We start from the raw sequence: 26,432 nt of genomic DNA on the forward strand, positions 1-26,432 counted from the left end.
CATATAGCACCAGCTCCTGGGGAGGACTCCAGGGGCCAGTGTCGCTCGGGCTGCCATTGATAACCTCCCTTCCTCCTCCCCAGGGAGCCCAGTGGCGGCGCCCTCCCGAGGCACTGCCCATGCTGACTACACAGTCCTCCAGCTGCTGATGCCATGAGTAACACCACAGTGCCCAATGCCCCCCAGGCCAACAGCGACTCGATGGTGGGCTATGTGTTGGGCCCTTTTTTCCTCATCACCCTGATTGGGGTGGTGGTGGCTGTGGTAAGGAGCCCCCTCATTCACACATACACCCACACCTTTGCGAAGCAGGGCTGGGTGGGCCAGGTCGTCTGCACACAGCATCCCAAGCTGTCCTGCAGTCGGGTGTGGAGCTGGGTGGGCTGTCCAGGTCTCCCAGCCTCCACAGCGCTGTCTCTGTTACAGGTAATGTATGTCCAGAAGAAAAAGCGGTGAGTGTCCCCCGCCCCCAGTAGTACCTCCCCACATTTGACTTAAATTTCTTCTCACAGGACCAGAGTTCTCTGCGTCCATGTAAGATGGCCCTCGGCCATCCTGACACAGCCTGCAATCCCCATTGTTCGGTTTTCCTGCCCTGGCTCAGCTCACCTGCTGGGGAGAGGCCCTTGTCCCAGAGCCTGGGGGAGCGGAGACAGGGCGGTCAGATGTGTAAAGGGGGTGGCCCCTGGGCTGAGCCCCCTCCCCTGCTCCCCAGGGTGGACAGGCTTCGCCATCACCTGCTCCCCATGTACAGCTACGACCCCGCTGAGGAGCTGCATGAGGCTGAGCAGGAGCTACTCTCTGACGTGGGAGACCCGAAGGTAAGACGGAGCCAGCAGAGGGGGGTCTGCTCTGCGCTCACACGCACTCACCCCAGAAACCAGAGCCTGGTTCTGCCCTCACCCCTCCCCATTTGGACTGATGAGTAGCGAGGCCTCTCTCCCAGGGGCCTGAGCCCAGCGTGGTCTCCCCCCAGGTGGTGCACGGCTGGCAGAGTGGCTACCAGCACAAGCAGATGCCCTTGCTGGACGTCAAGACCTGACACCCTCACCTTCAGAACCATGGGTCCTGCCGCCTGCTTCCCCTCCCACCTGCCCACCCGGCCCCCGGCTGGGCACTGGGCCCCCACTCCTCCAGCCCATCCCCCTCCGTCTGTAGGCCTTTGCGGGCTGAGCCTGCTCCCAGGCACTAGGGGTTTTTCCTCCTGCGGTGGGCCGCTGTGCCCTGTGGGCCCGACTTGGCTTGGGAGCTTCCCATGGTGATAGGGCCTGATGTATAGTCTTCAGTATACATATTTTGTAAATAAAATGTTTTGTGGTTAGAGGTGTGATTTCTCCAAGGGCCTGAAATTACCTCCCCTTAGGTGCCTGCTTTTCCTCCTCCTGCCCCCACCCTCAAGAGCTGGGCAGGGCAGCTCCAAAGCCACCCCCACCAACAGGTTCTTGGTCTCCACCTTCACCTGCTCCAGGCACCCACCTACAGAGACTCCAGTCCAGAAAAGGATATATTTTTATTCAAGTAACTGCAAGTAGGAAACCAGAGGGAGGGGCCCAGGCTGGGACAAATAATGGCTACCTCCTCCCGGCAGAACGGGGAGAAGGTGGCCCTACACTCTCCGCTATCAACACAGGCCCCCGCTCACTCAGCTGCAGCATCCTAGGGGCAGAGCGCCCCCACTTCCCTGGGACTGGGGCAGTCGATTCCCAGCCTGCTTTGCCCCTGGCTCCTTCCCAAGAGCATCTTGGAGGGGAGTGTGGGCAGCACAGGAGGCAGTGAGGATGAACATTTGGCGCTGGTAGCAGCAGCAATGACAGATGTCTAAGAATGAAACATGGAACAAAAAAACAACACAACTGTCCAGAGGTAGTTTGTGAACAGAGGAAAGATGGAACCAGAACCTTGGGGGGTGGGGAGGAGCGGGGGGTGGGAGTGGGCAAGGCTAGCTCCTTGTTAGTGCCCCATGTGAGGGGGAGGAAACTGGAGGCCTAGAGTGGAAGCAGATGGGGCCAGGGGCTCACACCCTCCTGCCTTCCCTCCTGTGCCCCAGGGGGGCGCTGTTCAACCTAGTGCAGGGCTAGGCCCCTCGTGGAAGGAAGGAAAGTGGGTGTGAGCCGCACCTGGTGAGACACAGGTTGGTTGGGGCATCTTGGGGCCAAACAACCCTATCCATGGCCACAGGTGCTGCTGCCAGGACAGTGGAGCGGGCATGTCAGAGTGAGATGGGGCTCAGGCCCCTTTAAGGCCAGGGGAACCCTCCCAGGCCCCCTAATGGGAAGCCAGAGGTAAGAGTGGGGAAGGGACCCCCTAAACCAGGAGCCCAGTCAGCAATGCCCCCACCACCCAGGGAGCAGGGACGCAGCAGGCATGGGGTGCGGCTAAGTGGGACGTCAGCTTTGTCAGGAGGTCGGGGGGATGCACGTGGGGGTGAGGGGTGCTGGGGACCGAGACCAAAGGAAAACTGCTCCCCACTCGGGCCACCAGGGCCCGGCTGGTGTGCTGTGTAGTGTGGCGGTGCAGGTGGGCGCGGGTGGGTGGTGGTGGCCGGGGGAGGGGGCAGGGGCAGTGGGAGCGGAGCTGTCCAGTCCCAGAAGGAAACGGCTCCTCAGTGAGGAAGCAGGTGGCCGGGTCACTGCTCCTCCTCGGAGGACTCCTGCGAGATGCCCTCTTCTTCCTCCTTCTCCTGTGAGGTGGACAGGCAGGGCCATCAGCACAGGTGCCAGGCCTGGCCCTTCTCCACCCCCAGTTGTGGGGGAGGGAACTCAGGCCTGCTGCCCCCACCCCCTCCCTGGCTCTCCAGAAGGGGAATGAGTCAGGGTTGAGTGTGTGGGTGACTCAGCAACCTCCACAGCCCAGTTTCATTCATAAAAAAGGAAGAATTTAAAAGGAGGGAAAAAAACCACACATGCTGCTCTCTCAGAGCCATCCTCCCTTGCCCGGGGGCCCAGGGTGGGGGACTGGGCAGAACCCAGAAGAGCAGCACTGAAGCTGAAGGAAGTGAGGAGTGACTGGCTCGGGGAGGGAGGCAGCAGCCAGGGAGAGGAAACGGGTAGGGGTGGTGGAGGGTGCAGGGGAACCAGGTGGTCTTGGCACACGGGCAGTGGCCGTAGCCGCAGGCTGACCCCAGGCCAGGGTGGGGAGGAAGGGGAAGTGTGTGGCGCAGGGGCTCACTCACGGGGCGGGAATGTCGGGACACCACGGGCTGCGGCCCCCGTGCCAGGCACAAACTCCAAAACAACTTGTTTCCTGTTACTCACTCCTGGGGCCCAGCCAGCACCCCCGCCCCCTGGCCCCCCAGCCCTGGTGGTAGTGGCTCAGCTCGAGGAATGAATGCCTCAGGGAGTTCAGGGAGCAGACTGGGGATAGGGAAGGGCTGGGAACAGGAAGGCTGGGAGGCTAACTCAGGGGAGCCCCCTAGAGGCAGTCTCCTGACTCGGCAAACCTACTTCCACCACCAGCTATCTGGGGGCCCAGAAAGGAAAGGTGCCTCCAGGTGGGATCACACCTCAGCTCCCTCCCAGCACTGAGCTCTTTGCTGCTGCTTCCTCCCTCCCCAGGATCAGGGCAAAGGCACACCTCACTCCTTCCCCCTGTGAAGGCCTTTCCTCATTTCTATAATGGGGGACAGTTTAGAGGACCTCCAAGATCCCCCCTAGAAGCAGAGACAGCCTCCACTAGTGCAGGGCAAGGGTCTGTTCTGTACCTGGGACCCCGCACTTCTCATGGACACATAGCCCTTTAAACGAGGTGCCAGGAGCCGGGCCTGGGCCAAGTGTGGCAGCCACCACCCCTGGCCCAGCAGGTCGGGGAGAGCCGTTTTTCCATGGTGGGTGCACAAGATCAGGTAGGCCTCACCCACTTCTCAGCACCCCACCCAGAGGGGCCGAGCCCGTACCCCCTTCACCTACCAGTTTTTTGGGTCTGCCCCTTGGTTTCCTCCCTGGAGTCGTGGTGGTTTTCTAGATGGCAGAGAAAAACCCACTGAGTCAAAAACGTCCCCGACAGTGCTCACCCAGTAACGGTGGGAAGCAGAGGACAGAGCTGCCCTCCTCTGCTCGGGGAAGCCCAGGAATCTCACCCCAACCACAGGCCACCCCAGCTGGTCCAGCTGGTGATGACTGGCCGCCACATTGCCCCCCTCAATATACACACACGCCCCCCACTCCCTCCTCCTCCCATGACTCAGAGGATATGAGTCGTGTCTTAGAAAAAATAAAATAAAAAACAAAACAACTTCTCTGAAAGCTTGATGCCGCTGGGAAGCTGGCCTTCCCTGCCCCTCACCCCCAGATCCAGGGGACCCCAGGATAGAAGTGACATCTCAGCCCGGGGGCTGGTGGGGCTGCCCCTTCACTGTGCCCAACTCTCCTTTCTCCAGGCCAGGAGTGCTGTCCGACTTCTGACTTGATTTCCCCATTGTCCCGGGCAGGCCGAAGGCACAGAAGTGAGACCTCAGTCATCACCCTGCTTTCCCCATTAGCACAGACCCACTGGCCGCCACCATAGCCCAGGCAGAGGGGCAGACGCGGGATGAGCCAGCCCTCCCCCACGCCTCCCTCTTCGTGCACTAGGAGGCCACACCGCCCCCAAGCCTCACCCGGGTCTTGGCAGCGCCCTTGTTTTTGCTCCCCTTTGGTCTGCCCCGAGGTCTCTTAGGTGTTGGCACTTCGCTGGGCTCCTTCTGCAAAGACAGAGGCAGTTAGACACAGATGCCACCTGTCCCACCCCTTTCAGACGACGGAGGCCTCTGCCCCACCCCAACCGGATTTAAGTCTGTGAGCCATCACCTCGGCCAAGAACCCATAATGGCGGGACAAGTGGTTGGGATTCAGCTGTTTGACCACCTTTTGCAAAGGCCCTTGCTTCCCTGTGACAAGACCCTGGGAAAGGTGTCCTGGGGACCGACAGAGGCAGCTCTGCCCCTGTCCCAGCTCTGCCACCGACTAATCCCCAAGATCTCGGGGAAGACTCTTAATGCCCGAGCCCCACTTTCCTCCTTTGTAAAGGGTTATCATCAAAATTAAATGATGTCTCGTCCTGAGCCACAATCACTGCCCAACCTTTCAGGTGATGCATGCTGGGCGCTTCTGGGAGGCAGAAGAGCAGAAAGGATGTCTCCCTTGGAGGGAGCCCCCAGGCTCTACTGTAAACTGGCCCCCTCCAGGGTGCCTCCCAGGGAGAAGAAACCCCAGAGATCCCTGCCATTGTTGCCGCTAAAATTTTAATAAGCCCGAGATGGAATAAAAAGCTGCTGCATAATGCATAGAAGCCAGCAGCTACGGTTCCCCGTGGGTGGCTTCTAACCATGGTCCAGTAACCCAACACCCCTTTCTGACCCCCGACCCCACCCCAGTAACAGGCGGTGGGGAGGCCCAGGGAAGCAGACTACAAGGGTGAGTCCCCCACACACTAGGCTCTGAAGAGGCAGCTGAATGCCACCACCCAGACTCCTCCTGGCTCCCAGTCAAGATAGACCCCTCTCTCCACCTCGCTGCCGGGAAGCTGGGGGCCTGCGTGTGAAGGACTGACCCCGGTCTCCTCTCCTCTTCCCCAGGAAGGGGAAGCCTGGACCTCACCCGCTGGCCATGCCTCCCGGGGTGCCCCACAGGGCAAGGCTGGCCTAACCCAGGAGGAGGACAGCGCCCGGGTTCACTCCACCGACCAACTCCCCACCATTTCCAACTGCTTAGGCTTCCATTTCCTTTTACAGAGCCAGGCTGAAGCCTCGCCAGGTCGCTGGCAGTGCGGCCCTGCCCTGGTTACTGGCCGAGATGAGGAAGTGCAGAAACTGTCAGGAAGGACCCAAAACTCTCATAGCAGCAAATCAACAGCAAGATGTGAGGTGGATCCCATGCTTAAAAACCCTAGGCTCCTCTTCCTTTCATGTTCGCAGAGTTCACCGTTACTGTTCTATAAACACAGGGATCTAGAGCAGGTGGCCCCCCACAATGCAGACGCACCTGCGTGAGCAGAGGGACACTGAGGCTTGGTCCCCACTTCTGCTGGGGTCTCAGGAGGGTCTGCCAGTTGGTGAGTGTAGGGTGTGCAGGCATGTGGGGAGGACAGCAGACGGGAGTGATTCTGCACCGCCCCGTTCCTGCTTTCGTCTGCCAAGATGCCTGGGACTTCCCTAGCCCAAAGGGTTAACCGAGGCAAAGATTTGGACACCCACTTGACTCCCTACCAGCGCGGTCCCAGGACTCACCGGAGGCTGCTTTCTCGGCCTGCCCCGCCCTCGCTTCTCAGTGCCGTCCTTCTCCTGCTTGGAGGCCAAGGGCTGGCTGGACTTCGAACTCGACTCGCTCATCTTCCCTTCTCTACGGAGCAGGTGGAGGAGCGATGGCTGAGATGCTGAAAGCAGGAAAAGTGGTTTTAAACAAAACACTGTTTCAGCCACCTCCTACACCCTCATCCCTCCCACCCTCCAAGTAGACTGCAGCAAAACCACCTGCCCCGGGCACCCAGGATACCCACCCTGCTGCTGCCACAGGGAGGAGCTAGGCCAGGGGTGGGCAAACTTTTTGACTCGAGGGCCACAATGGGTTCTTAAACTGGACCGGAGGGCCGGAACAAAAGCATGGATGGAGTGTTTGTGTGAACTAATATAAATTCAAAGTAAATATCATTACATAAAAGGGTATGGTCTTTTTTTTTTTTTTTTTTTTTTTTAGTTTTATTCATTTCAAACGGCCGGATATGCAGGCCGTAGTTTGCCCTGGGGCTGAGCTAGGCCCTCTGCCCTAATCACTCCTTATCTCCTGTTCAGAAGGGCTCTTTGTTGTCTTGCCACCCCCACAGGGCCAGGGCACAGGCAGCCCAGACCTGGTTGAGGGGGAGGCTGTCCTGGGCAAAGGTGTAGATGAAATGGGGGGCGTCTTCACGCCACAGGGGGCAGGAGGGGGACTCTCTAGCCAGCTTCTGACCTTTCACTGAGCCTGCTCCCAGAGAAAATGAGCCCGGGCACCTGGCAGCAGAGCTCCAATCCCCTGCACACCTCGCTGACAATATTGTCAAGCTCCAGGTTCAAGACCTAAGGCTACCAGGGCCGACCTTGACACTCCACACCAACCACAAGGCCAGGGCTGGTGCCTGGGCCCCAGCAAGGTCCCTCTCTGCTCTCTCCCAGGGTAAAAGCCTGGGATTCAAAGATGGGGCACAATTTGGGAACTGGGAAGGTGGTTGAACTGCAGTGGGCAAGGCTGGGGGAGGAAAAGGAGCCCACAACTGAAAGGCGGGTCTCCTCTCTCCTCACCCCCATCCTGCCCATCTGGAATCAGAGATCTTTCCCTTTGATACCTGCTTCCAGGAGGGGCTTCTCCAGCTGGGATGGACCCTTCTAGCTGGCCCCCTGGAGCCCTGGCAGGACTGACCCTAAAAAGCGTCTTGGCCCTTTTTCAGCATGTCCCCTCTCAGAAGCCTCACTATTTGAGTCTGCCCCAAACCTCCCCCAGCAAGGACACCTGCCCCCTGTTGCTGGGAGCCCCTTCGAGAGACATAAAAAGGGCAGTGAGGCCCTGGCCAGGTAGCTCAGCGGGTTATTGTTGTGCCGATACACCAAGGTGGTGGGTTCCCGCCCCGGTCAGGGCACATACAAGAACCAACCAATGAATGCATAGAATAAGTGGCACAACTAATGGATCTTTCTCTCAAATCAATAATTAAAACACACAATCCTCCCAGTCATTATCCCCGAGTCACAGACAAGAGACTTGAATTAGGAAACCCAGACTCCCCACCTCCGTGGGGACCGATTCCTGGTAAGGGGTGGGCTGGGCCGGGCCCACAGGACTGGCTTCTGAAAGCCCCTCAGCCTGTGAAATGGGGTAAAGGTAAGACATCTGCCTCACCCACCTCTCCAGACCCCTGCTAAGGTCAAACCAGGTAAGTTTTAAAATGCCTAGACAATGGGAAGTCTTCATTCAAAATGAGAACATTTGAAAATGACTTTTCTCCTCTTCAGACAATTTCCAGTGAGAAGAGAAAACATTTTGCCAATTTGTGACTTTGGGGGGGGGGGCATCCTCAAAGCTTCGGGGTGCTCCAGACGGCAGGCCTTTCCCAGTATTTCTTCTATTTTACAATATTTTAGACTTGGAGACCCTTTAAACAAGGTGGTTGGTGCTTTAGCCTGCTCCCTCATCAGTGGCTTGGCCTGCTCTGTAATTACAGGCAGCGATTAAAATCTTCTATTACACCACAGGCCCCCTTTCAAACGAAACATCAAAATTAATCAGCTAAATGAGCACTGGCCTCACATGAGGTCTGCCCGAGGCCCCTCAGAAGGGGGTTCCACCCTCATCCCCCTGCTGGAATCTTGGTGGGTGTCCCTGGAAGCTCGAATTTCATCTGGTGCCTCTTCCTACCTCTTGCTGCTGGGGAGCCCCGAGTCCACACTCACCCACCCCAAATCCAGGCCTCTGTGAGTTGAATAAAGGCCCGAGGCCCTCTCTGGTGGGACCAACAAATGCTGGTCTTCCACCTGTTTCTGAACATCAGAAGCCTGTCGTGGAAAGGCCACTTTTAGGGCCCAATCTTAATCCTTCCATGTCTAAGACCCTTTGGTCCTCAGGCTCGCGCCCTTCACACACTGTGCCCGTAATGTGTGCTCCACAAATGCTTAGAGAACTTGCAGGAATGACCTTAGGAAATCATCTCGGGGCTGCCTTGTTTTACAGAAAGAGTCGTCCAGAGAGGCTGGTAAGTTGCCTGGAGTCACACAGCAAGTTGACGGACAGGATGGAGTAGGTTCCCGGCGACCGCCGAGCCCGCCACTTTCCTTACTCGCCGGGGCGGCTTGGTGACGTCCCTGTGGCCCCCTGCTCCGCACTCGGTCCCGGGGTGACTCTGCAAGTGTCTGCGCTTGGCCGTTGCAGGTCCGCCGGCGGGACCAGGGGCCAGAATGCGCGGGGGGAGGGGCGCTCGAGCAGGCGCGGGAAACCGGTGCACCCCGACCGCATGCACCGCCACGCGGGTGCACCCGGCCCCACTTCCTGCCAGAGGGGGCACCCAAGCCCGCCTTGGGGCAGGAACCTGGCGCGCGCTGGCGCGGGGTAGAGGAAGAAAGCCACTCTCCTCTGTGCCCTCCCCGCAAAATAAAGCCCCAGGAAAATAAATGGAAGCGGGGAGTCACAGGGACTAGTTCCAACAGAGCCCAGCAAAGCAGAGAAACCAGTTTGTGGGGGTGGAGGGCAGGCCCGGCCCTGGGGGCTGAAGAGGCGCGCGGGCAGGGCCAGAGGTGGGGTCGGGGTGAAACACCAAGCCCAGGCCCGCGATCCGGCCTCACTGGCGAGAAGGGGCGCCAGGTAAAGGCCGAGCGGGAGTAGGACCGGATTGCGGGATTCCTGCCCATCCCCCTCACTTCTAGAACTTCCCCAGGCTGCGGGGGCCGGCCGGCTCCCCACTCTCCCGCTGCGCCGCAGCCTGTTCCTCTCTCCGCCCCCCCAGCCACCCACTCGGGGCCCGGGCCCGGGCTCGGGCGGGAGCGGCGGGCGCGAGGTGCATCGGGATCCGCCGGGTGCACAACTCGCGCTCGCCGCAGCCGCGCGCCCCCTCCCCCACCGCGCGCCTTTCCCGGGTCCCCGCCCCCCGCAGGGCGCCCGCGCCGCGGGGGCAGGAGTGCGGGCGCCCTCCCCACGCCTGCGGGCCCCGCCGCCCGCCCCCGCGCCGCGCGGCCCTCCTCCGCCCGCGGCTCGCGCAGTCCCGGCCTGGGAATAAAGCTGGAGGCGCGCGCTGCAGCCCCCGGCGGCTCGCAGGAGGGGCGGCGGGGGCGCGGGCGCCCCCCTCTGTCGCGGGCCCCGGGGACGACTCACCGCGAGCTCGGCCGCCGGCCTGTGGTGCGCGCTCCGGCTGCGAGGAGCGACGGTGCTGGGCGCTGAGGACCGGCCTGGCTCCGCCGCCGCCGCCGCTAGTAGCAAATGCGGATCTGAAACCGGGAGAGAGCAGAGGTTCTCAGAGAACGCCGCCGCCGCGTGCTCGCCGCCCAGGCCCCCGCGGGGTATTTAGGTGTAACATCCAGGCGGGGGGACAAAAATATCCCCCCTCCCCCGAAGGATGGCGAGGGGCAGGAAGCTAGGCACGGCCCGTGCGCGGCCTCAATAAATAATTTCATTAAATGATAGATATTTAAAAAAAACAGAAGCCACCGGAGGGGCCGCGAACTCACGCCTTCTTGGAGCCGCGCCAGCGCCAGAAATAGCCCGGGCTCGGAGTCCCAATTAGAGGAGCGCAGCCCCGGCTCAGGGGAGCTTAAAAAGAGCGACCCAGGGGCAGGGGGGACGGGCCCGCCCGCGCCAGCCGTGTCACCGAGGGGGCGGGGCCATGCAAATGAGCCCGGGGATTTAAAAGGGCGGCCGCCCGCCAGCCGCCCCGCGGGAGGGTGCTGACTTAGGGGAGGGGCGCGCAGTTCCCCGCGCCGGCGCCGGGGGCGGGCTGAGAAGGCGAGGTGCCGGCCCACTCCCCACCGTGTCGGCTGGGGAACCTGGGGGAGTGCACAGAGGGGTCGTCTAGGAGCTGTTCCCGGGGTGGGGGGAGGGTGTCCCACTCCCGAGAACGGGGGCTGTTGTCCCGGGCGGAATCACGTCTAGGGTTCTTCGGGGCATCGGGGCCTGGCGCCCGCGGGGCGCGAGGACAGGAGACGGTGGTGCCTGCGGGGTCCGCGGGGGCGGGGGGTGGAGAGAAACGCGCCGCCGGGAGAGTACGCGGCCTACCCGCCGCCCCCTTCGCCCAGCTCCGCGGCTGGGAGACTTCCCCGGGGCGGACAGGTGTCCGCGTGCACATTTCAGTGCCAACCCGCGTGTGGCCACCTGGTGAAATATCGCTGTTGTGAAATTCAGACGTGAAACGTGTGAAACCCAGAGTTTTAATTTATTAGCGGCCGCAAGTGAACCTTAAGGTGCATCCTTCAAGCACAACAAGCGGCGGGCTCGGTGCAGGTAAACCCGAGGAGACGCCCGCAGACGTGCTCTCCCGCGGGGGCTCGGCCGCATCCGCGTGACTTTCCGTGAAGTTCGGGACGCGTGAGCCCGCCGCCGCCTGGAAGCGCGTCGAGGGCAGGGTCGGAGCCCACGCACACCGTCCCCGCCACGCCGGGCGCCCTGGCGCCGGCTCAACAAAGACTTGTTGCACGACCGACAAGGAAGCCCAAGCGGGAAGATGGCGGGGAGGGCAGTGGGAGGAGAAAGGGCGCAGCTCGTGGCGCTCCCTGCAGGCCGGGCCGGGCCTCGGGGAGCGCACCTCCCCGCCCCGGGTCCCCGAGGCGGCCGTCCACACCTCCCGTGATGCAGGGAATTGCAATGCGGCCCAATGACACACGGCGGTGACTCATGTTTTTCTTCCTCCCCGGTCAGCCGAGGCCCCGGCCCAGCCCCCTCCTCACGGGGCCCGCGGGCGGCGGAGGGGCTCCAGGAAAACCCTGAGCCGAGTGGAGGCGGGGTGGGGACCGCGGGCCGGCCTCCCGGTTTCAGGAATGTTTCAGGAATGTTTCCGGTGGGGGTGGGGCGCCCAGGCGGGAGTGGGCCCAGCCCCCACCCGGGCAGCACGTGCTCGGCCGGGTGGGGGCGGGGCGCCGGGCGGGAAGGCGCTGGGGGCCCACCGAACCGGTTTAAAGAAGAGGGCGCGGGGCCGGGGCCGGTCCGAGCTGGGAATGGGCGGGGAGGCCTCCGGCCCGCGCGCCCGCTCCCCGCCCCGCGCCCAGGTGGGACGCACCCCTGTGCAGTCCCCAGGCTGCCCTGGAGGGGAGAGGAAGTCACGGAAGTGCGGCCCGAGGGGAGAGAGGGCGGAGGGGATGGCTGGGGAGAGGCGGGGGAGGGGTGGCTGCCCCTTTGTCTGGAGCCCTGGTGGGGGTGGGGCGGGTGCAAGGCGCGCGCTCCATCTTTGTGCCCTGCGCCCAGCGCGCGTAGTAGGCCGCTGGTGGGGGTGGCCGAGTGAGTGGCCGGGAGTCGTGAGCTCCAGGACCTTCGCGGCCTTGAGTGGGAGAAGGAGCCCTCAACCCTAAGGTTGCAGGCCCGCGCCAGCGACCCGGGCCCCGGGCTTCCAGGCCGGGCTGGGGCTGGTGGCCAGGGCGGCCTTGTGTGGCCTGGTCTGTCGGTGGGGAAAAGCGGGACTTGGTCTCCAGCGGGCTGTGGGCAAACTTGGCCAACTTTTTGGCCCACTTTTCACCAGCCGACTTGCTCTTCTTTTTCCCTACTCTTTTTTTCCCCTCGTCCTGATTTCCTCGCCGACTTGTTTTTTACCTTGTATTATGTGTATTTTCGTAAGCCACCTCAACCCCTCTCTGGAAGGAAGCAGATATAAATAAATTTCTAGGCAAATATAGTAGTTTATTCTTCTCCAGGATTATCCACACCCTTGAAATCCAAATAACTCTACCACTGACCCCCACCGCCATGCTTTCTGGATTGCAAATGCCCCAAAATTACTTTCTCTCCTCTTTCAATAAGTATTTACTAAGCAGAAGGATGAGTGGCAGGGATTTTAAAAATAAGAGAGCCCTTGCTCCAGCGAATTTCATGTCTAGAGGAATCAGAACCAGGGACACCCCAGAGTAACAATCCCCTAGAGGCCAGGAGGCAGAAAGCCTGGGTGCAGTATTTACTGAGGGCCTACTGTGTACAAGCACCTGTCCCCGCTCTTGGGGTACAATCGGTGAGCAACGTAAAGTTCTTTATGCTCTTAAAACTTACACTGGGGGGTCAGGTGCTGAAAGAGAGACTCAGTGGGTGCTACAGGAGGAGAGGGGGGAGCCGGGGACAGTCAAGGAATCCTCCTGGAAGAGGTGGGCTTGAGCAGGCCTGATGGGATTTGGTTAGGTGGGGGCCGTGGGGAGCAGGCAGGGAGAGGAAGCTATTCTAGGCCAGGGCCATCCGCCTGGCTGGCCAAGGCCTGAGGGGCCCAGGGAAATTGGTCATATCAGAACCGGTCTTTGCCACAGGAAACATTTTCTTACGTCGGAGTTGAATTACACAGCTTTCATAAGGACAGCCCAGTGAGCTCAGTGAGCCCACAGCATATTCAGAAAGCGGGGAGTTCAGCTCAGCGTTATTTTTCAGGACAGCTGGGCTGTTGAAATCCTTCCTGATGTATGTTAGTTCTTTCCCTGCCCTGTTAAGGAGTAGCGGGAGCCTGACAGTCTCCCAGTCGTGGCTTGAAATGCGGAGGTTGTGGTAGGTTAGGGTGTCCCTTAGCATTCCCTGGGGATTCATGTCTGACATCTCTCCGGTTATATATTTATTTATCAGCTTATCTCTGGCTTTTGCGTCAGCGACAGCTCTTGGAAGAGTAGAGGTTAATAGAAGTCCCAAAAGGCCTGGGAGTAAGGTGTGACCGTACTCTGAATCGGCCTAACCTGTAAGGAAGTGGGGTGAAGAGGCGTAGAAATGGTCTAAGCTATTGTCCAAACCAGGATACTTTTTAAAGCAACCCTTTTACTGATGAAAATGTACAGACAGAAAATGCACAAATCCTGTGTTCAGCTCAACACATGTTCATAAAGTGAACCCAGCACCCAGATCAAGCAGCTTTTACGTGCGTTGTGTGGATGGAATCATACGTTACATACTCTCCTGTGTTCCTTTCTTTTGTTCAGCATTACGTTGTGATTCATCCATGTTATTGCACGTGGCTGCGGGACGTTCATTCTCTTTGATGCCCAGTGTAAGGGTCCCACATTGTTATATCCACTCTGTTGAAGGGCATTTGGGTAGTTTCTGGTTTGAGACTGTTACAAAATAGTGCAGCCACAAATGTTCTGGAATATGTTTTGGTGACTAGATGTACACATTTCTGTTGGGTACACACCTAGGAGAGGAATTCCTGGATCATCTATACTAATAAAAGGGTAATATGCTAATTAGACCAGATAGACTGGACATCCTTCCGGACAAAGCCACAGTGGTGGGGGCTGAGGCAAAGGCGGTTAGGGGCTATCAGGGTGGCAGGGGAGAGCAGTTAGGAGCCAGTGGTCCCGGATTGGAGAGGCTGCAGGCGGGGCTGAGGGAACCCCGTCCCCCTCCCCTGGCACAAATTTCGTGCACTGAGCCTCTAGTAGGGTATGTATGCCCAACTATTACAGACAAGCAGGGCACTTAAGAGTAAAAGGGAGCCCAACTGGTGTGGTTCAGTTGTTGAGTGTCAACCTATGAACCAGTTCAATTCCTGGTCAGGGCACATCCCAGTAGGGGGTGTGCAGGAGGCAGCCGATCAATGATTCTCTCTCATCATTTGTGTTTCTATCTCTCCCTCTCCCTCTCCCTTCCTCTCTGAAATCAATAAAAACAACAGCAATAAAAAGAGTAAAAGGGGTTAGTAGCAGTTATGACAGACAATGAACAGGAACCTGAACTGGCCCATTACAACTGGGATTGACCCAGGACCATATCAACCAAGATTGACCCAAGCAAGCCAGATACAGAGTCACCCTGGCTCACAGTGCTGACCACTCTCCTGGAGAGTCACCCAGCTCCTAGCACAGCTAGTCATCTGGCAGGATCAGGCCACTAGGCCCTGCTGACCACAGGCTCTGCTGCCAGGAAACCTGGCAGGCCTAGAGTGGGAGGAGGGCCTCTTCTGCTTCCAACTTTCGAGGGAAAAATTCTCCAATAAATAGGAAGGCCCGGGAGACAGGAGCCTCCCTGCCGCCTGCCCTGAGCCAGCTACCCACCTTGCATGACCCAGGACACATCAGTTTTATCAACCTTCTGCAGAGCTGGAACCCAGGAAAGCCCAGCTCCTCTTCAACCTCAGAAAAGAAAACAGAGGTAAAGGGAGAGTTGATGAGCACCCACTAAATGCAGACCCTCAGTGCCCCTACCAGCTCAACAATGCTACTGCCCCCATTTCACTCCCTGAGCCTCCGGGAGGTTGGCTTGGGACTCTGCCTCTTTCCCCTCCACTGCTTCTCCTGGGCTGGGTGAGCTTTTGCCTTCTCCCAGCCGGCAGATGGGTCCCTCCAGGCACTGCGATAGGCACTTGAATTAGGTCCTCAAGGGACTTACTTTGGATGGGGCAGGGAGACAAGTGCATAGCAATTTCACCCGTGTGGAACCTGCTATGATGGGGGTCTGGGGAGCATAGGGCAGGGGCGAGGGCTGTGGGTGGAGCATGCAGGGGTGGGGGTGGGGGGTCGCAGGGCATCTGGCTTGTTGATGGGCTTAAGGCTGTAACAAACATGGTGGGTTGGCATTCAGCACCACTCCCCATCCTCCTTTGAAGCTGCGGGATTGGCTGTGAATTAGGTCCCCCTAAAGAGTGAAATCTGCCCTAGCTGGTTTGGTTCAGTGGATAGAGCGTCAGCCTGTGGACTGAAGGGTCCCGAGTTCGATTCTGATCATGCAATGCCCAGGTTGCGGTCTTGATCCCCAGTGTGGGGGGTGCAGGAGGCAGCCGATCAATGATTCTCTCTCCCCATTGATGTTTCTATCTCTCTTTCCCTCTGTCTCTGAAATCAATAAAAAAAAATTTTTTTTTTTTTAAAAAGGAGCAAAATTTGTTGGTCACCAGCTTTGTAAAGGTTAAGAGGCAGGAATGGCCCTGGCCTGAGTGGGTTAGTGGTTAGAGTGTTGGCTAGAGCACTGAAGGGTCACAGGTTCATTTGGGTTGCAAGTTCGATCCCCATCCCAGGCCCCGGTGGGGGCCCATGTGGGAGGCAAACAGTCGATGTGTCTCTCTCACCTAGATATTTCTCTCTCTCCCTTCCCCTCTCTAAAATCAACAGAAACATACCCTTGGATGAGGATAAAAAGGAAATTGCACATCTCCCCCTGCAAGCCTCAACCACTTTACCATGCTTTTTTCTGCCCTATAACACTTGTCACTTTCTAATATACTGTATAATTAACTTTTCTACTGAACTATTATCAATAAAAGCAATATCTGCTCTGGCCGGTGTGGCTCAGTTGGCTGAGCGTTGTCCCATGCACCCAGAAGTTGCAACCGGTTCTCTTCCTGGTTAGGGCACATGACTGGGTTGTGGGCTTGATCCCTGGTGGGGCACAAGCAGGAGGCAGCTGATCGATGTGCTTTCACATCGATGTTTCTCTCCCTCTCTCTCTAAAAATCAATAAACTATTTTTAATATATATTTTTATTGATTTCAGAGAGGAAGGGAGAGGGAGAGAGAGAGAGAAATATCAATGATGAAAGAGAATCATTAATTGGCTACCTCCTGCACGCCCCCTACTGGGTATCGAGCCCCCAGCCCTGGGCATGTGCCCTGGACTAGAATCGAACTGGGATCCTTCAGTCCGCAGACCAACACTCTATCCACTGAGCCAAACCGGCCAGGGCCAATAAGCTTCTTTTTTTTTTTTTTTTTAAAGTGATATAGTCTTGGCAAATTTGACTCAGTGGATAGAGTGTTGGCCCTTGGACTGAAGGGTCCCGGGTTCGATTCCGGTCAAGGGCACGTACCTAGGTTGCAGGCTCCATCCTTGGCCCTGGTTGGGGCATGTGTAGGAGGCAACCATTCCATGTGTCTCGCTCACATAGAAGTTTCTGTCTCTCCCCCTCCCTTCCACTCTCTCTAAAAATCAATGGAAAAATATCCTCTGATGAGGATTAACAATAAATAAATAAAATTTTAAAAGTTTTACTTTAAGCAATAATAATAATAATAATAATAATAATAATAATAAAGTGGTATGTACTGTGTTTGCTGTCTGGCTCTACTCACTGAAAAGTCAGCTTCATCAGGGCCAGGTTATGCTGTGTTCACTGGGGTATCCCTAGGGCCTACCACAGTGTTTGAGCTAAAAAAAATGTTTTTGAATAAAGAATGATTAGGCCCTGGCCGGGTATCTCAGTTGGTAGGAGCGTCGTCCCAACTGAGGTGGTGGACTCGATTCCGTCAGGGAACATACCCAGAGTTGGATCCCTTGTTGGAGCAAGTACAGGAGGCAACTGATTGATGTTTCTCTCTCACATGTATCTCTCTTTTTTTAAAAAAAATATGTTTTCATTGATTTCATAGAGAGGGAAAGAGAGAAACATCAATGATGAGAGAGAATCATTGATCTGTTGCCTCGGGGGGATCCAGCTCCCAACATGACTGGGAATGGAACCTTGACGTCCTGGTACGGTCAACGCTCAATCACTGGCCGGTCTGGGCTTCTCTCTCTCTCTCTCTCTCTCTCTCTCTCTCTCTCTTTCTCTGTTTCTCTAAAATAAAAACAAAAAATGACAATTAGCCAAAGTGATTGCTGTTGTCAGCAAAGTCCTCACCACAGGCAGTTGTGCTGGGGATCTGAACTTCAAGGGAGAGAAAGAAAGGGCCAGGAGCCTAGCAGGTCATCATAGGAGTGACAGAGTGGCCAGCCTGAGTGAGACAGGAATTGCACCTGACAGAGACACCTGTGTTTGCATCACTAGGTTAAAAACCACGGGGCCAACATCGTCACGTGATCCCTGCAGACTCATTTCTAATGGATATTATCTTTAGATTTAAAAATATATATTGGTTGATTTTATAGAGGAAAGGGGAGGGAAAGAGAGAGAGCGCGCGCTCAAGCACACATAGATTTGTTGTTCCACTTATTGATGCATTCACTGGTTGGTTCTTGCATGTGCCCTGACCAGGGATCAAACCCACAAACTTGGAGTATCGGGGCGATTCTCTAACTGAGCTGTTGCCAGGGCAGATGTTACCTTTACATTTTATAATTTGCCACCGATGGTGGGTAACTGTTTCCCTCTGGGCCTCAGGGTTCGCATCAGGAGCTGGCATCCACTTGGCAACCATCTTGGCCTTTGGCTGAGGCGACTGGCTGGCTGGGTTGCTTGTTGGTGACTGGGCAGCGGGGGCGGCTCATCAGAGTGCACTCTAGGCGAGTGTAAGATTTACGCTTTGCGTGGAACAAAACTTCCCCTTTGGTCTAAGGAACCATCTAGCAATGTCTAGTGCAACGGGCTCTGCAGATCAAATGCCCCCAAACTCGTGGCCTCCTCCCACTCAGGGATGGCGGAAAACACGTGCCCTTTAAAGCTGTGTGGTCTATGGAGGCCCATCCACGTGAGCAGGTGAAGGAAGTGTTAGGGGCCAGACTGGGCCCGTGACCCTGTCTCTCCAGGCCACTCGCCCACCGGGGCAGGATGTCCGTGTCAGCTCATGTCAGCTCGCTAACCAGCTGTGGGACTTGGGGACCCAAGGCCTGTGGCTTCGGCCACCTGCTCCCACCCATGGCGCGCTGGTTTGGGAACAGGCCCCAGGGCCTCAGGAGAATTCTCACATGGTCTTTGACTTCTGTTCCTTGCCTGCTTTTCAAGTGGGAAGGTCCTGGGCTGGGGAAGGGGCGCTGACCCCTGGGGCCTTCTACGTGACTGTCTCCATCACTAGCGGTGCAGGCTCCCTCCTGCCCCAGGTCAACAGTGGCCAGAGTCCTGGCTGGCTCCTCTGCCCCGGTGGGGGGCCGCTGCCCCTCTGGGAGATGTGTCCTGAGTCGCCCAGTGCTCCGTCCCCCCTAGACCTCCCTGAACTTCTCTTAGGCCTGGGAGCTCCGTCCTGGGACCCGGCAGCAGGGGTGCTGCCCGCCTGCTCCCAGGCCACGTGGGCGCGCCCCCAGGCCCCAGGCCGGGCGGCGGGCGGAGGTGGGATGGAGGCCGGCGGAGGCCGGAGGGCCGGGGCCTGGCCGGGCGGAGGTGGGCCGCAGTGGGGAGGGGCCGACGCCACGCCGGGATCGGTGGGAACCCTCCAGGGCTTTGTTTTCTAGACTCCACACCCGCCAGCCCCGCACCAGGGCCTAAGGGGGCCTTGGTGCTCAGCACAAGTTTCGTGAATGGAGGGATGAATGAGGGCGATCGGGGCTGGGGGAGGGGCGCAGAGAGTAGGTGTGGGGGGAGGGGAGGGAGCGGGGGGGGGAGGGGAGGTGGCCACTGGCGGGAGAGCGCGGGAGGAAGGAGGCGGGCGGAGCTGGGCGAGCCTGCCGGTCTGGAATCTGGCGAGGAGGCCATGGCGGGGGGAGGGGCCCGCCGGCCTTCCTCCCCACCACCCCGGCCGGAACCTCGTGGCTCCCGCTCACCGCCGCCCGGCCTGCCCCCACCCCATCAGTCCCTGGGGGCCGTGTGTCCTCCAAGGCCCAGTCCTCACTGCGAAGTGAGTGGCGGCATTTTTGTTTCCTCCTTACTTTCTAGGAGCTCACGCGCCAGGGGATCGGTGGCCTCTGGGTCTGGAATACCTGAGCGGCCCTGGGACTGAGCGGGGTCGGAGGGCAAACCCAGGCTGGAACCCGCCCCGCCCATCCCCGCCTGAACGCCGGGCTCTGGGTGGCCGGGAGAGTCTGGGTTTCTGGGGGTGGTGGGGCGAGTGGGTGAGCTGAGAAACCGTGGCAGCTGCCAGGGAAGCGCGCAGCTCCATGTGGGCAGTGCCAGGGAGGAGCTGCTGACAGTCAGGTTTCTGGGTCACCATCTAGGGAGCCCTGCCAGTTCCCAGGCTTTGGGGGTGGGGTGGGTTGAGGGGTGAGGGCAGGTCTGCATCCCAAATCCAGACCCTGCTGCCTCCTTTGTCTGGCCTGCCTCCCCCTCCACCCTCGATGGGCCTCGATGGAGCCCCACTGAGGGCCTGATTGCTGTTGCTGCACTTCCCTTGGGCTCTGGGCCTGCTGGCCTGCCTGCCCTGGGAGGGGGTGTAGAAAGGGGAGGCAGAGCCCCTCCTGCCATCCCTTGGCTTGGGGCTCCCTCTCCTCCACCCCTGCTCCCTGGGGCTCTGTCCCCAGTACCTACAAACTCCTTTTTCTGACAGTTTTGCCCTCGGTGGGAGGGGTCTTTGGGGTCAGGATGACTTTCATGGCAGAAATCCTTTACCTAGTTTCCAAAGAGAGAATTCACCTTCTCAGCACTGTGAGGCTCATACCTGGTGCCCCCCACATCTAAACTGTGCTGCCCACCTTGGTTGGCAGTGGCTTGGGCCCCTAGAAGTCTACAATACTTTTCTCCCAAGAGCTCAGTGCCCATTACACAGTCACTGAAACAAGTCCAAAGAGGTTAAGTATTTTGCTGGGATAGAAATGGAGGGTCTGGGGGTGGGTGGGGGGCTAGGCTGCCATTGGTGGCCATTAAGTGTTAGGGGTGGAGGGGATGTGACTCAGACTGGGAGGCTGTGCCCTGGCCACTGTGTGCATTTCCCAATCCACACAGGAGGAATCATGTCCCCATTTCATAGATGAGAACATTGGGGCTCTGCAAAGTCAGATGACTTGCCAAGGCCCATGGCAGAGCCCGGGTTTAGAATATCTGTGGGTCTCACTTCTCTGAATTCTGTCCCACCCCACCTGGCTCTCCCTACCCAGCTCTTCCACCCAGCTCTCCCACCCTTACCCTGCTCTACTTGTTTCTGTTCCGTAACCTTATCTGACATCTAGACTGTGCTGCCCATTGGGGTGACCACTAGGCACAGGTGGCACCTGAGCGCTTGGAATGTGGCAAGTCTGGGCTGAGATGCGTGGGAAGCATGAAATCCTCACTGGATTTCCAAGGCTTGTCACACACACACAAAATATGAAAATACTAATTTTTTGGTGTATTGATTACATGTTGACATGATAATATTTGGGTATATTGGATTAAATGAAATATATTATTAAAGTTAATTTTCTGTTTCTTCTTACCATTTTAATATGGTTCCAAGAGCCCTAGCTGGTTTGGCTCAGTGGATAGAGTGTTATCCTGGGGACAAAAGGGTTTTGGGTTCAATTCTGATCAAGGGCACATGCCCAGGTTGCGGGCTCGATCCCCGGTGGGGGGCATGCAGAAGGCAGCCGATCAGTGATTCTCTCTCATCGATGTTTCTCTCTCCTTTTCCCTTCCTCTCTGAAATCAATAAAAAATATGGCTCCAAGAAAACCTAACATTAGGTATGTGACTTCCATCCTGTTTCTGTTGGACGGTGCTGGCTTAAATCCTTTGCTTATTTACTATTTATTATTTATTGTAACTCCCACCCCCACCGCATGTCTGTGCTTGGAGGGCAGCAGTTGACATATTTTGTTCCGGGTCCTTTTCGTTCGCCGCCACACTCAGGTTTCCAGAGCCTGCGCTGGCTTTATTAAAGGTGTTCAGGAAGCATTTGTTTCATTGAATCCAGCGATCTGATTGCTGGCGAGCCTAGGAGGCCAGGAGAGCGCCAGGAGGGATCTGTAGGAACCCAGGTCCCGCCTCCTCTGCCACCGCGCAGGACTCCACGGGGGACCTAGCCGACCCCAAGGAGCCCTTCTTGACGCCCTCCCCCACCCTGGATGGGCGGATGGGCCTGGGGTCTGGAGCAGGTGAGCGATGCCGGCTGGGGCACCGCCAGGCTTGGGGAGATGGGAAAGAGACTGCCCGTGGAGGTGGAGGCGGAGGTGGAGGTGGAGGTGCGGGGACGGACCGGAGAGCCGCGGGGACCCGGGAGCTGTTTGAATGGCTCCAGCCCCGCCCGAGTCCCTGCGCACCCACCTCCGCCGCCGCGCACCTGGCAGCGGGCGTGAGGGCCCCGGCCCCCGTGGGCGGGGGTGCGTCTTGTTGCCCGCGGGTCGGTGTGGGGTGTGTCCGGCCCGGGCTCACACAAGGTCATTGTGTCAAAGGAGCCTCCGAACACTTTCTCTTTCTCCGAGATTCGATTGCGGCTTCGAAAGCCCCTTCCGGCGGGACTTCCCTCCGCGCCTGACTCACGCTGCCTCATGCGTGTGACTCAGGCCGGCGCCGCGCCAGCGCCTCCCCCACCGCCGCCCGCCGGGCCACCGAGCCTGCCGCCGGGCGGGGGACAGGCGGCGACGGAGGCGGGGCGCAGGGACCGGTGCGGGGCGGAGAGGGGGCTGGAGGCGGAGATGGAGACTCAGGGGCACAACCTAGAGGGGAGGTGCCGCGAAGCTGAGCTCCGGGGGATGGATGGCCGGTCGCCGCCGCTGGAGGAGCGGCTGAAAGAGGGAGCCTGGGAAATGGGAGGAGATGCAGGGAAGGACCTCGGCAGCGGAGAGAGAGCCAGCGGCCTTCTCGGAGGCCAGGCAGGCGGGTGAGAGGCCGGGACAGGGACGAGTGGGAGGAAGGAGGGCACGGGAGGGAGACAGAAGCGCGTGGGTGCAGCCGCCCCTGAGCCCTGCTCGCCCTGGGAGGCGGGGCAGGGACCGTCCTTCCAGCGTTGCGCTCCCAGCCCAGCCTTGCAGCTGGCAGCTCTCGGACCGCGGGCAGGTAGCTCAGCGTCTGGCCCCGTCCTCTCCCCTGCGGATGGGAGGTGATGGTGGAGAACAGCGTCTCCCTGGCTTGTTACCCACCCTTCATGCACCTCCTCACTCGCCATCCATTCTGCTCTGGCCAGGCAGTGTCTGCAAGGCGACCGCGTGCCCGGCCCTGGGCCCGCTGCCAGCTGGCTTTCCTGGGGCCGTACCTCCTCGCAGGATGTCTTAGAGGAGCCGAGAAGTCGGGCCCTCCTTCCCCTACCCTGGCCCTGCTTTGGACCCGGTCTGGCTGCTCTGTGTCCCTCCATGATGGCAGCTCCGGGCACACAGCATCTGCCCCTTGCCCTTTCAGCCCTCGGAGGCACGATGACTTCCCCCATCGCTGGTCTCACCACCCCTCATTCATCCCCTTCATCCTGCCCGAACCCCGGTAAAGACCCTTTCCATTGGAGCTTCTTGGAGGCCCTGGGGTGGGTTCCATTTCCTGCCAGGGCCTGGCTGCTGCACAGCAGGGAGCAATGAATGAATGAGCTGGTCAGGCTGGGCACCCAGTAAATCTCAGCTCTTACTGGCATCCTGCTCTCCTTCCGGTAGTGGTGGTGGTGGGGGAGAGAACCCTGACCAGAGTGATAAACTACATTAATAAGCTCTTGGATACATATTCGCTCTTTCAGTCCTCAAAGTGAGTCTGAAGCAGCTATGGGTTATTCACTTCATTTAGATGAGAAGGATGAGCTCCTGCATTTGACAGGCAGCATGCTGGATAAGAGCAGTGACAGTGGACTCTTCCTTACCAGTGATGGGGCAGATTAGGGAGGAGCAGCTATCTATCTATAATCTATAATAATAAGAGCATAATATGCTAATTGGACCAGACGACCTTCTGGATGAAGCCGGGGTTTCGAGGGAAGCCCGGGTCCTGGGTGCCAGAGGGAAGCTGGTGCTGGCAGCGGGGGAAGGGAGGCCTACTCTTGCACGAATTTCATGCATCAGGCCTCTAGTCCTATCTAATAAAGAGGTAATATGCAAATTCACCATCACTCCAACACACAAGATGGCTGCCCCCATGTGGTCAAAGATGGCCACCCCCATGTGGACACAAGATAGCCACCACAAGATGGCCAGCAGGGGAGGGCAGTTGGGGGCAACCAGGCCTGCAGGGGAAGGCAGTTAGGGGCAATTGGGCCAGCAGGGGAGTGGTTAGGGGGTGATCAGGCTGGCAGGCAGAAGAGGTAGGGACAATCAGGCAGGCAGGCAGGCGAGCAGTTGGGTGCCAGCAATCCTGGATTGTGAAGGGATCCCAGATTGGAGAGGGTGTAGGCTGGGTTGAGGGACCCCCCCCCCCCCATGAACGAATTTCATGTCCCAGGCCTCTAGTGTGTGTGTGTGTGTGTGTGTGTGTGTGTGTGTGTGTGTATTATGCTAAGTGTCTGACGGTTCAACCGGTAGCAATGATGCACATTGACCACCATGAGGCAGATGCTCCGACTGGTAGGTTAGCTTGCTGCTGGGGTCCGGCCAGTCGGGACTGGGCCAAACTGTCCGGACACTCTGGGAGCCCTCCTGCAGTCCCTCCCTGGCCCTGATTGTGCACCAGTGGGGGTCCTTCGGCCTGGCCTGTGGGGATGGGGCCAAATCCATGCACTGGGCCTCTGACATCCCCCGACGGGTCCTGGATTGTGAAAGGGCTCAGGCCAGGCTGAGGGACCCCACTGGTGCATGAATCTGTGCACCAGGCCTCTAGTGAATAATAATGATAGTAGCAGCTAAGATGTCTTAATACCTCCCAAGCCCCAGATAGTTCTGATACATCCTTATTAACTTCTTTAATCCTACAACAACCCTATGAGGTGGCTGCTATCCTTACCGTCTTTTTACAGTGTGGTAACTGAGGCACAGAGAGGTTGAGTAACTTGTCTAAGGCCACACAGCAGAGCTGGGCTGAAGGGCAGCCAGTTTGGCTTCAGATTCACCACTCTAACCCTCTCCTAGGTACCCCCTTGGGCACCTTGGGGAGGGGCAAGCAGAGGGAGCACCCCTGCATTCTTGGAGGGGAAAGAGTATTTTTTTTTTTAATGTAGGCCACAAAATAGTAATGGGCTACATGTTTAGTGATACAGTCCACTGTGGAGTGTGGTCTTTATTCTCCCAAAGAGCCTAAGTTGGTAAAGGTTATTAAAAAACCTTCACCCAGGGAAAGAGTTTTGTGGTGAGTTTCAGAAGTGACCAGCCCTGCGGCTCCCGGTACAGGGTGGGAAGAGGAAGCAGCAGAATGTGAGGATGAAGGGAGTAAACGGGAGCTGATGGGGGGCCCACCTGTCAGCCAGGGTGTGGGCTGTATTTTGAAGGGAGCACAGGGGGGACAGGCTGGCATTTTATAAAGGACTATTTTAAATGCAAGGGAAACACTGTCTTTCTCCTATCCAATGGCAAAGAGCTTTAAAATGCTGTTCGCAGTGCCGGGCAGGGGCTGGTCTGGTGTTTCTGGAAAGCGGCTGAGCCTGTGTAGCACTGAGGAGGGGTCAGCCCTTTGACTTGCTAATCCCACTCCCAGGAACCTTTCCTCTGACATAATTAGAAAAGGGGTCAGAGACTGATGTCCCAGAATCCGAAATTCCTCTCCTCATTCATAACAGCAGTAATAGGAAAAGGAAACAAGATACATGCCCAGCAGGTGGGACTTGCTCCTTTTTAAAGCTCTTTGCCACCCTGGCCTGTGTGGCTCAGTTGGGTGAGTGCCGGCCCGTGCACCAAAAGGTCTCAGGTTTGAGTCCAGGTCAGGGTACATACCCAGGTTTTGGGTTTTTTTAAAAATATATATTTTATTGCCGAAACCGGTTTGGCTCAGTGGATAGAGCGTCAGCCTGCGGACTGAAGGGTCCCGGGTTCGGTTCCGGTCAAGGGCATGTACCTGGGTTGCAGGCATATCCCCAGTGGGAGATGTGCAGGAGGCAGCTGATCGATGTTTCTCTCTCATCGATGTTTCTAACTCTCTATCTCTCTCCCTTCCTCTCTGTAAAAAATCAATAAAATATATTTAAAAAAAATAAAAATATATATTTTATTGATTTTTTTACAGAGAGGAAGGGAGAGGGATAGAGAGTTAGAAATATCGATGAGAGAGAAGCATCATTCAGCTGCCTCCTGCACACTCCCCACTGGGGATGTGCCTGCAACCAAGGTACATGCCCCTGACCAGAATTGAACCTGGGACCCTTCAGCCCCCAGGTCGACGCTCTATCCAGGGAGCCAAACCCGCTAGGGCCCAGGTTTTGGGTTTGATCCCCGAACCAATTGATGTTTTTCTCTCACAGCAATGTTTCTCTCTCTCCTTCTCCCTTCCTCTCTCTCTAAATTCAATAAAAAAAATATATTTTTTTAAAAAATAAAAAGAAAGCTCTTTGCCATTCCATAGGAGAAAAACAGTATTTCCCTTGCATTTTTTAATTAAAATGAAGTATCACGGAATGTTTTATAACAATTAATATAATTTTTCAAAGTCTTAGAAGTAATAACTGACTTCATCATGATTGCAGGGTGCAAGATTCACACACGAAAGTCAGTCATATATTATATGCTAGCAACGAACAACTGGAAACAAAAAGACAAAACTTGGTAATAGCTCCAAAAGGAAAGAAAAAGAACAGAGAAATACTTGCACATTACTCTAACAAAACATACACACGTGTCTATGCTGGAAACTGTAAAATGTTGATGCAAGAACTCAAAGAGGGTACTGAGTCCACGGATTGCAAGACTCAACACAGTACAGATGTGATTTCCCCCCACCCTGACCGAAATGCTTCTCTAGAGCTGCCCTGACACAGAACCACAAACCGGGTGGGTGGAAACCACAGAAATGGTCTCAGCTCTGGACGCCAGAGGTCTGAGGCCTAGGTGTCAGCAGGACCAGCTCTTCCCTCCGGGGCCTGCCTGGCCTCCTCCGGCTTCCAGGGGTTGCCCACTGTCCTGGGTGCTCTGTGGCGGCAGCTGTAGCGCCTTCACACCTGCCTCTGTTGTATGATTTCTCCCGTGTGTCTGTGTTTCTTCTCTCTGGGGGCCTCGGGCACAGTGGGTTAGGGACCCGCCCTATTCCACTAGGATCTCGTCTTAACTAATTACATCGACAGTGACCCTGTTTCCAAATAGTCACGTGGCCCAGCGTGGACTGCAACCTGTCTTTTGGGGGACATAGTTCAACCCATAAAACGGATCTATCCGTTGAACACAATCCAACTCCCAGCAAGAATTTTTGTGGATATAGACAAGCTGCTTCTAAAATTTATGTGGAGCTGAAAC

At 57.4% G+C, this 26,432-nt stretch overlaps 2 protein-coding genes and 1 non-coding gene across 13 annotated transcripts in view; 1 reads left to right on the forward strand and 2 right to left on the reverse strand.

Annotated features, from left to right (window-relative positions):
- Positions 1-1,323, forward strand: part of SMIM29 (small integral membrane protein 29) — a 56,080-nt gene extending 54,757 nt beyond the window's left edge. For 4 of the 6 annotated variants that reach the window (XM_059701947.1, XM_059701946.1, XM_059701944.1 and 1 more), the window contains 4 exons: positions 84-264; positions 427-452; positions 716-821; positions 977-1,323. In XM_059701947.1, the coding sequence (XP_059557930.1) occupies positions 154-264; positions 427-452; positions 716-821; positions 977-1,042 (309 nt within the window). In that variant the 5' untranslated portion in view covers positions 84-153 and the 3' untranslated portion in view covers positions 1,043-1,323. The remainder of the gene's footprint in view (positions 1-83; positions 265-426; positions 453-715; positions 822-976) is intronic. The other 2 variants (XM_059701949.1, XM_059701950.1) reach the window with 2 other exon arrangements.
- Positions 1,324-1,491: 168 nt separating this feature from the next.
- Positions 1,492-10,320, reverse strand: LOC132237439 (high mobility group protein HMG-I/HMG-Y). Of its 6 annotated transcripts, none has more exons than XM_059701937.1 (7): positions 10,160-10,320; positions 9,800-9,919; positions 6,203-6,340; positions 5,958-6,017; positions 4,595-4,678; positions 3,902-3,956; positions 1,492-2,677 (listed from the first exon to the last, which is right to left on the reverse strand). In XM_059701937.1, the coding sequence occupies exons 3-7, from the start codon at positions 6,302-6,304 to the stop codon at positions 2,397-2,399; spliced, it is 582 nt and encodes a 193-aa protein (XP_059557920.1). In that variant the 5' UTR covers positions 6,305-6,340; positions 9,800-9,919; positions 10,160-10,320; the 3' UTR covers positions 1,492-2,396. The 6 variants fall into 6 exon arrangements, with proteins under 6 accessions (XP_059557920.1, XP_059557921.1, XP_059557916.1 ...); XM_059701938.1 differs by having other exon boundaries at positions 6,203-6,348; positions 9,807-9,919; positions 10,162-10,180; XM_059701933.1 differs by lacking the exons at positions 9,800-9,919; positions 10,160-10,320 and adding an exon at positions 8,779-9,448 and having other exon boundaries at positions 6,203-6,348.
- Positions 10,321-24,207: 13,887 nt separating this feature from the next.
- Positions 24,208-24,346, reverse strand: LOC132237800 (small nucleolar RNA SNORA4). The gene has a single exon (XR_009453630.1). It is a non-coding gene; the product is annotated as a small nucleolar RNA SNORA4 (small nucleolar RNA).
- Between the last annotated feature and the right edge of the window lie 2,086 nt (positions 24,347-26,432).

This window comes from Myotis daubentonii, chromosome 6 (genome assembly GCF_963259705.1).
Source record: "Myotis daubentonii chromosome 6, mMyoDau2.1, whole genome shotgun sequence".
Taxonomy (NCBI): domain Eukaryota; kingdom Metazoa; phylum Chordata; class Mammalia; order Chiroptera; family Vespertilionidae; genus Myotis; species Myotis daubentonii.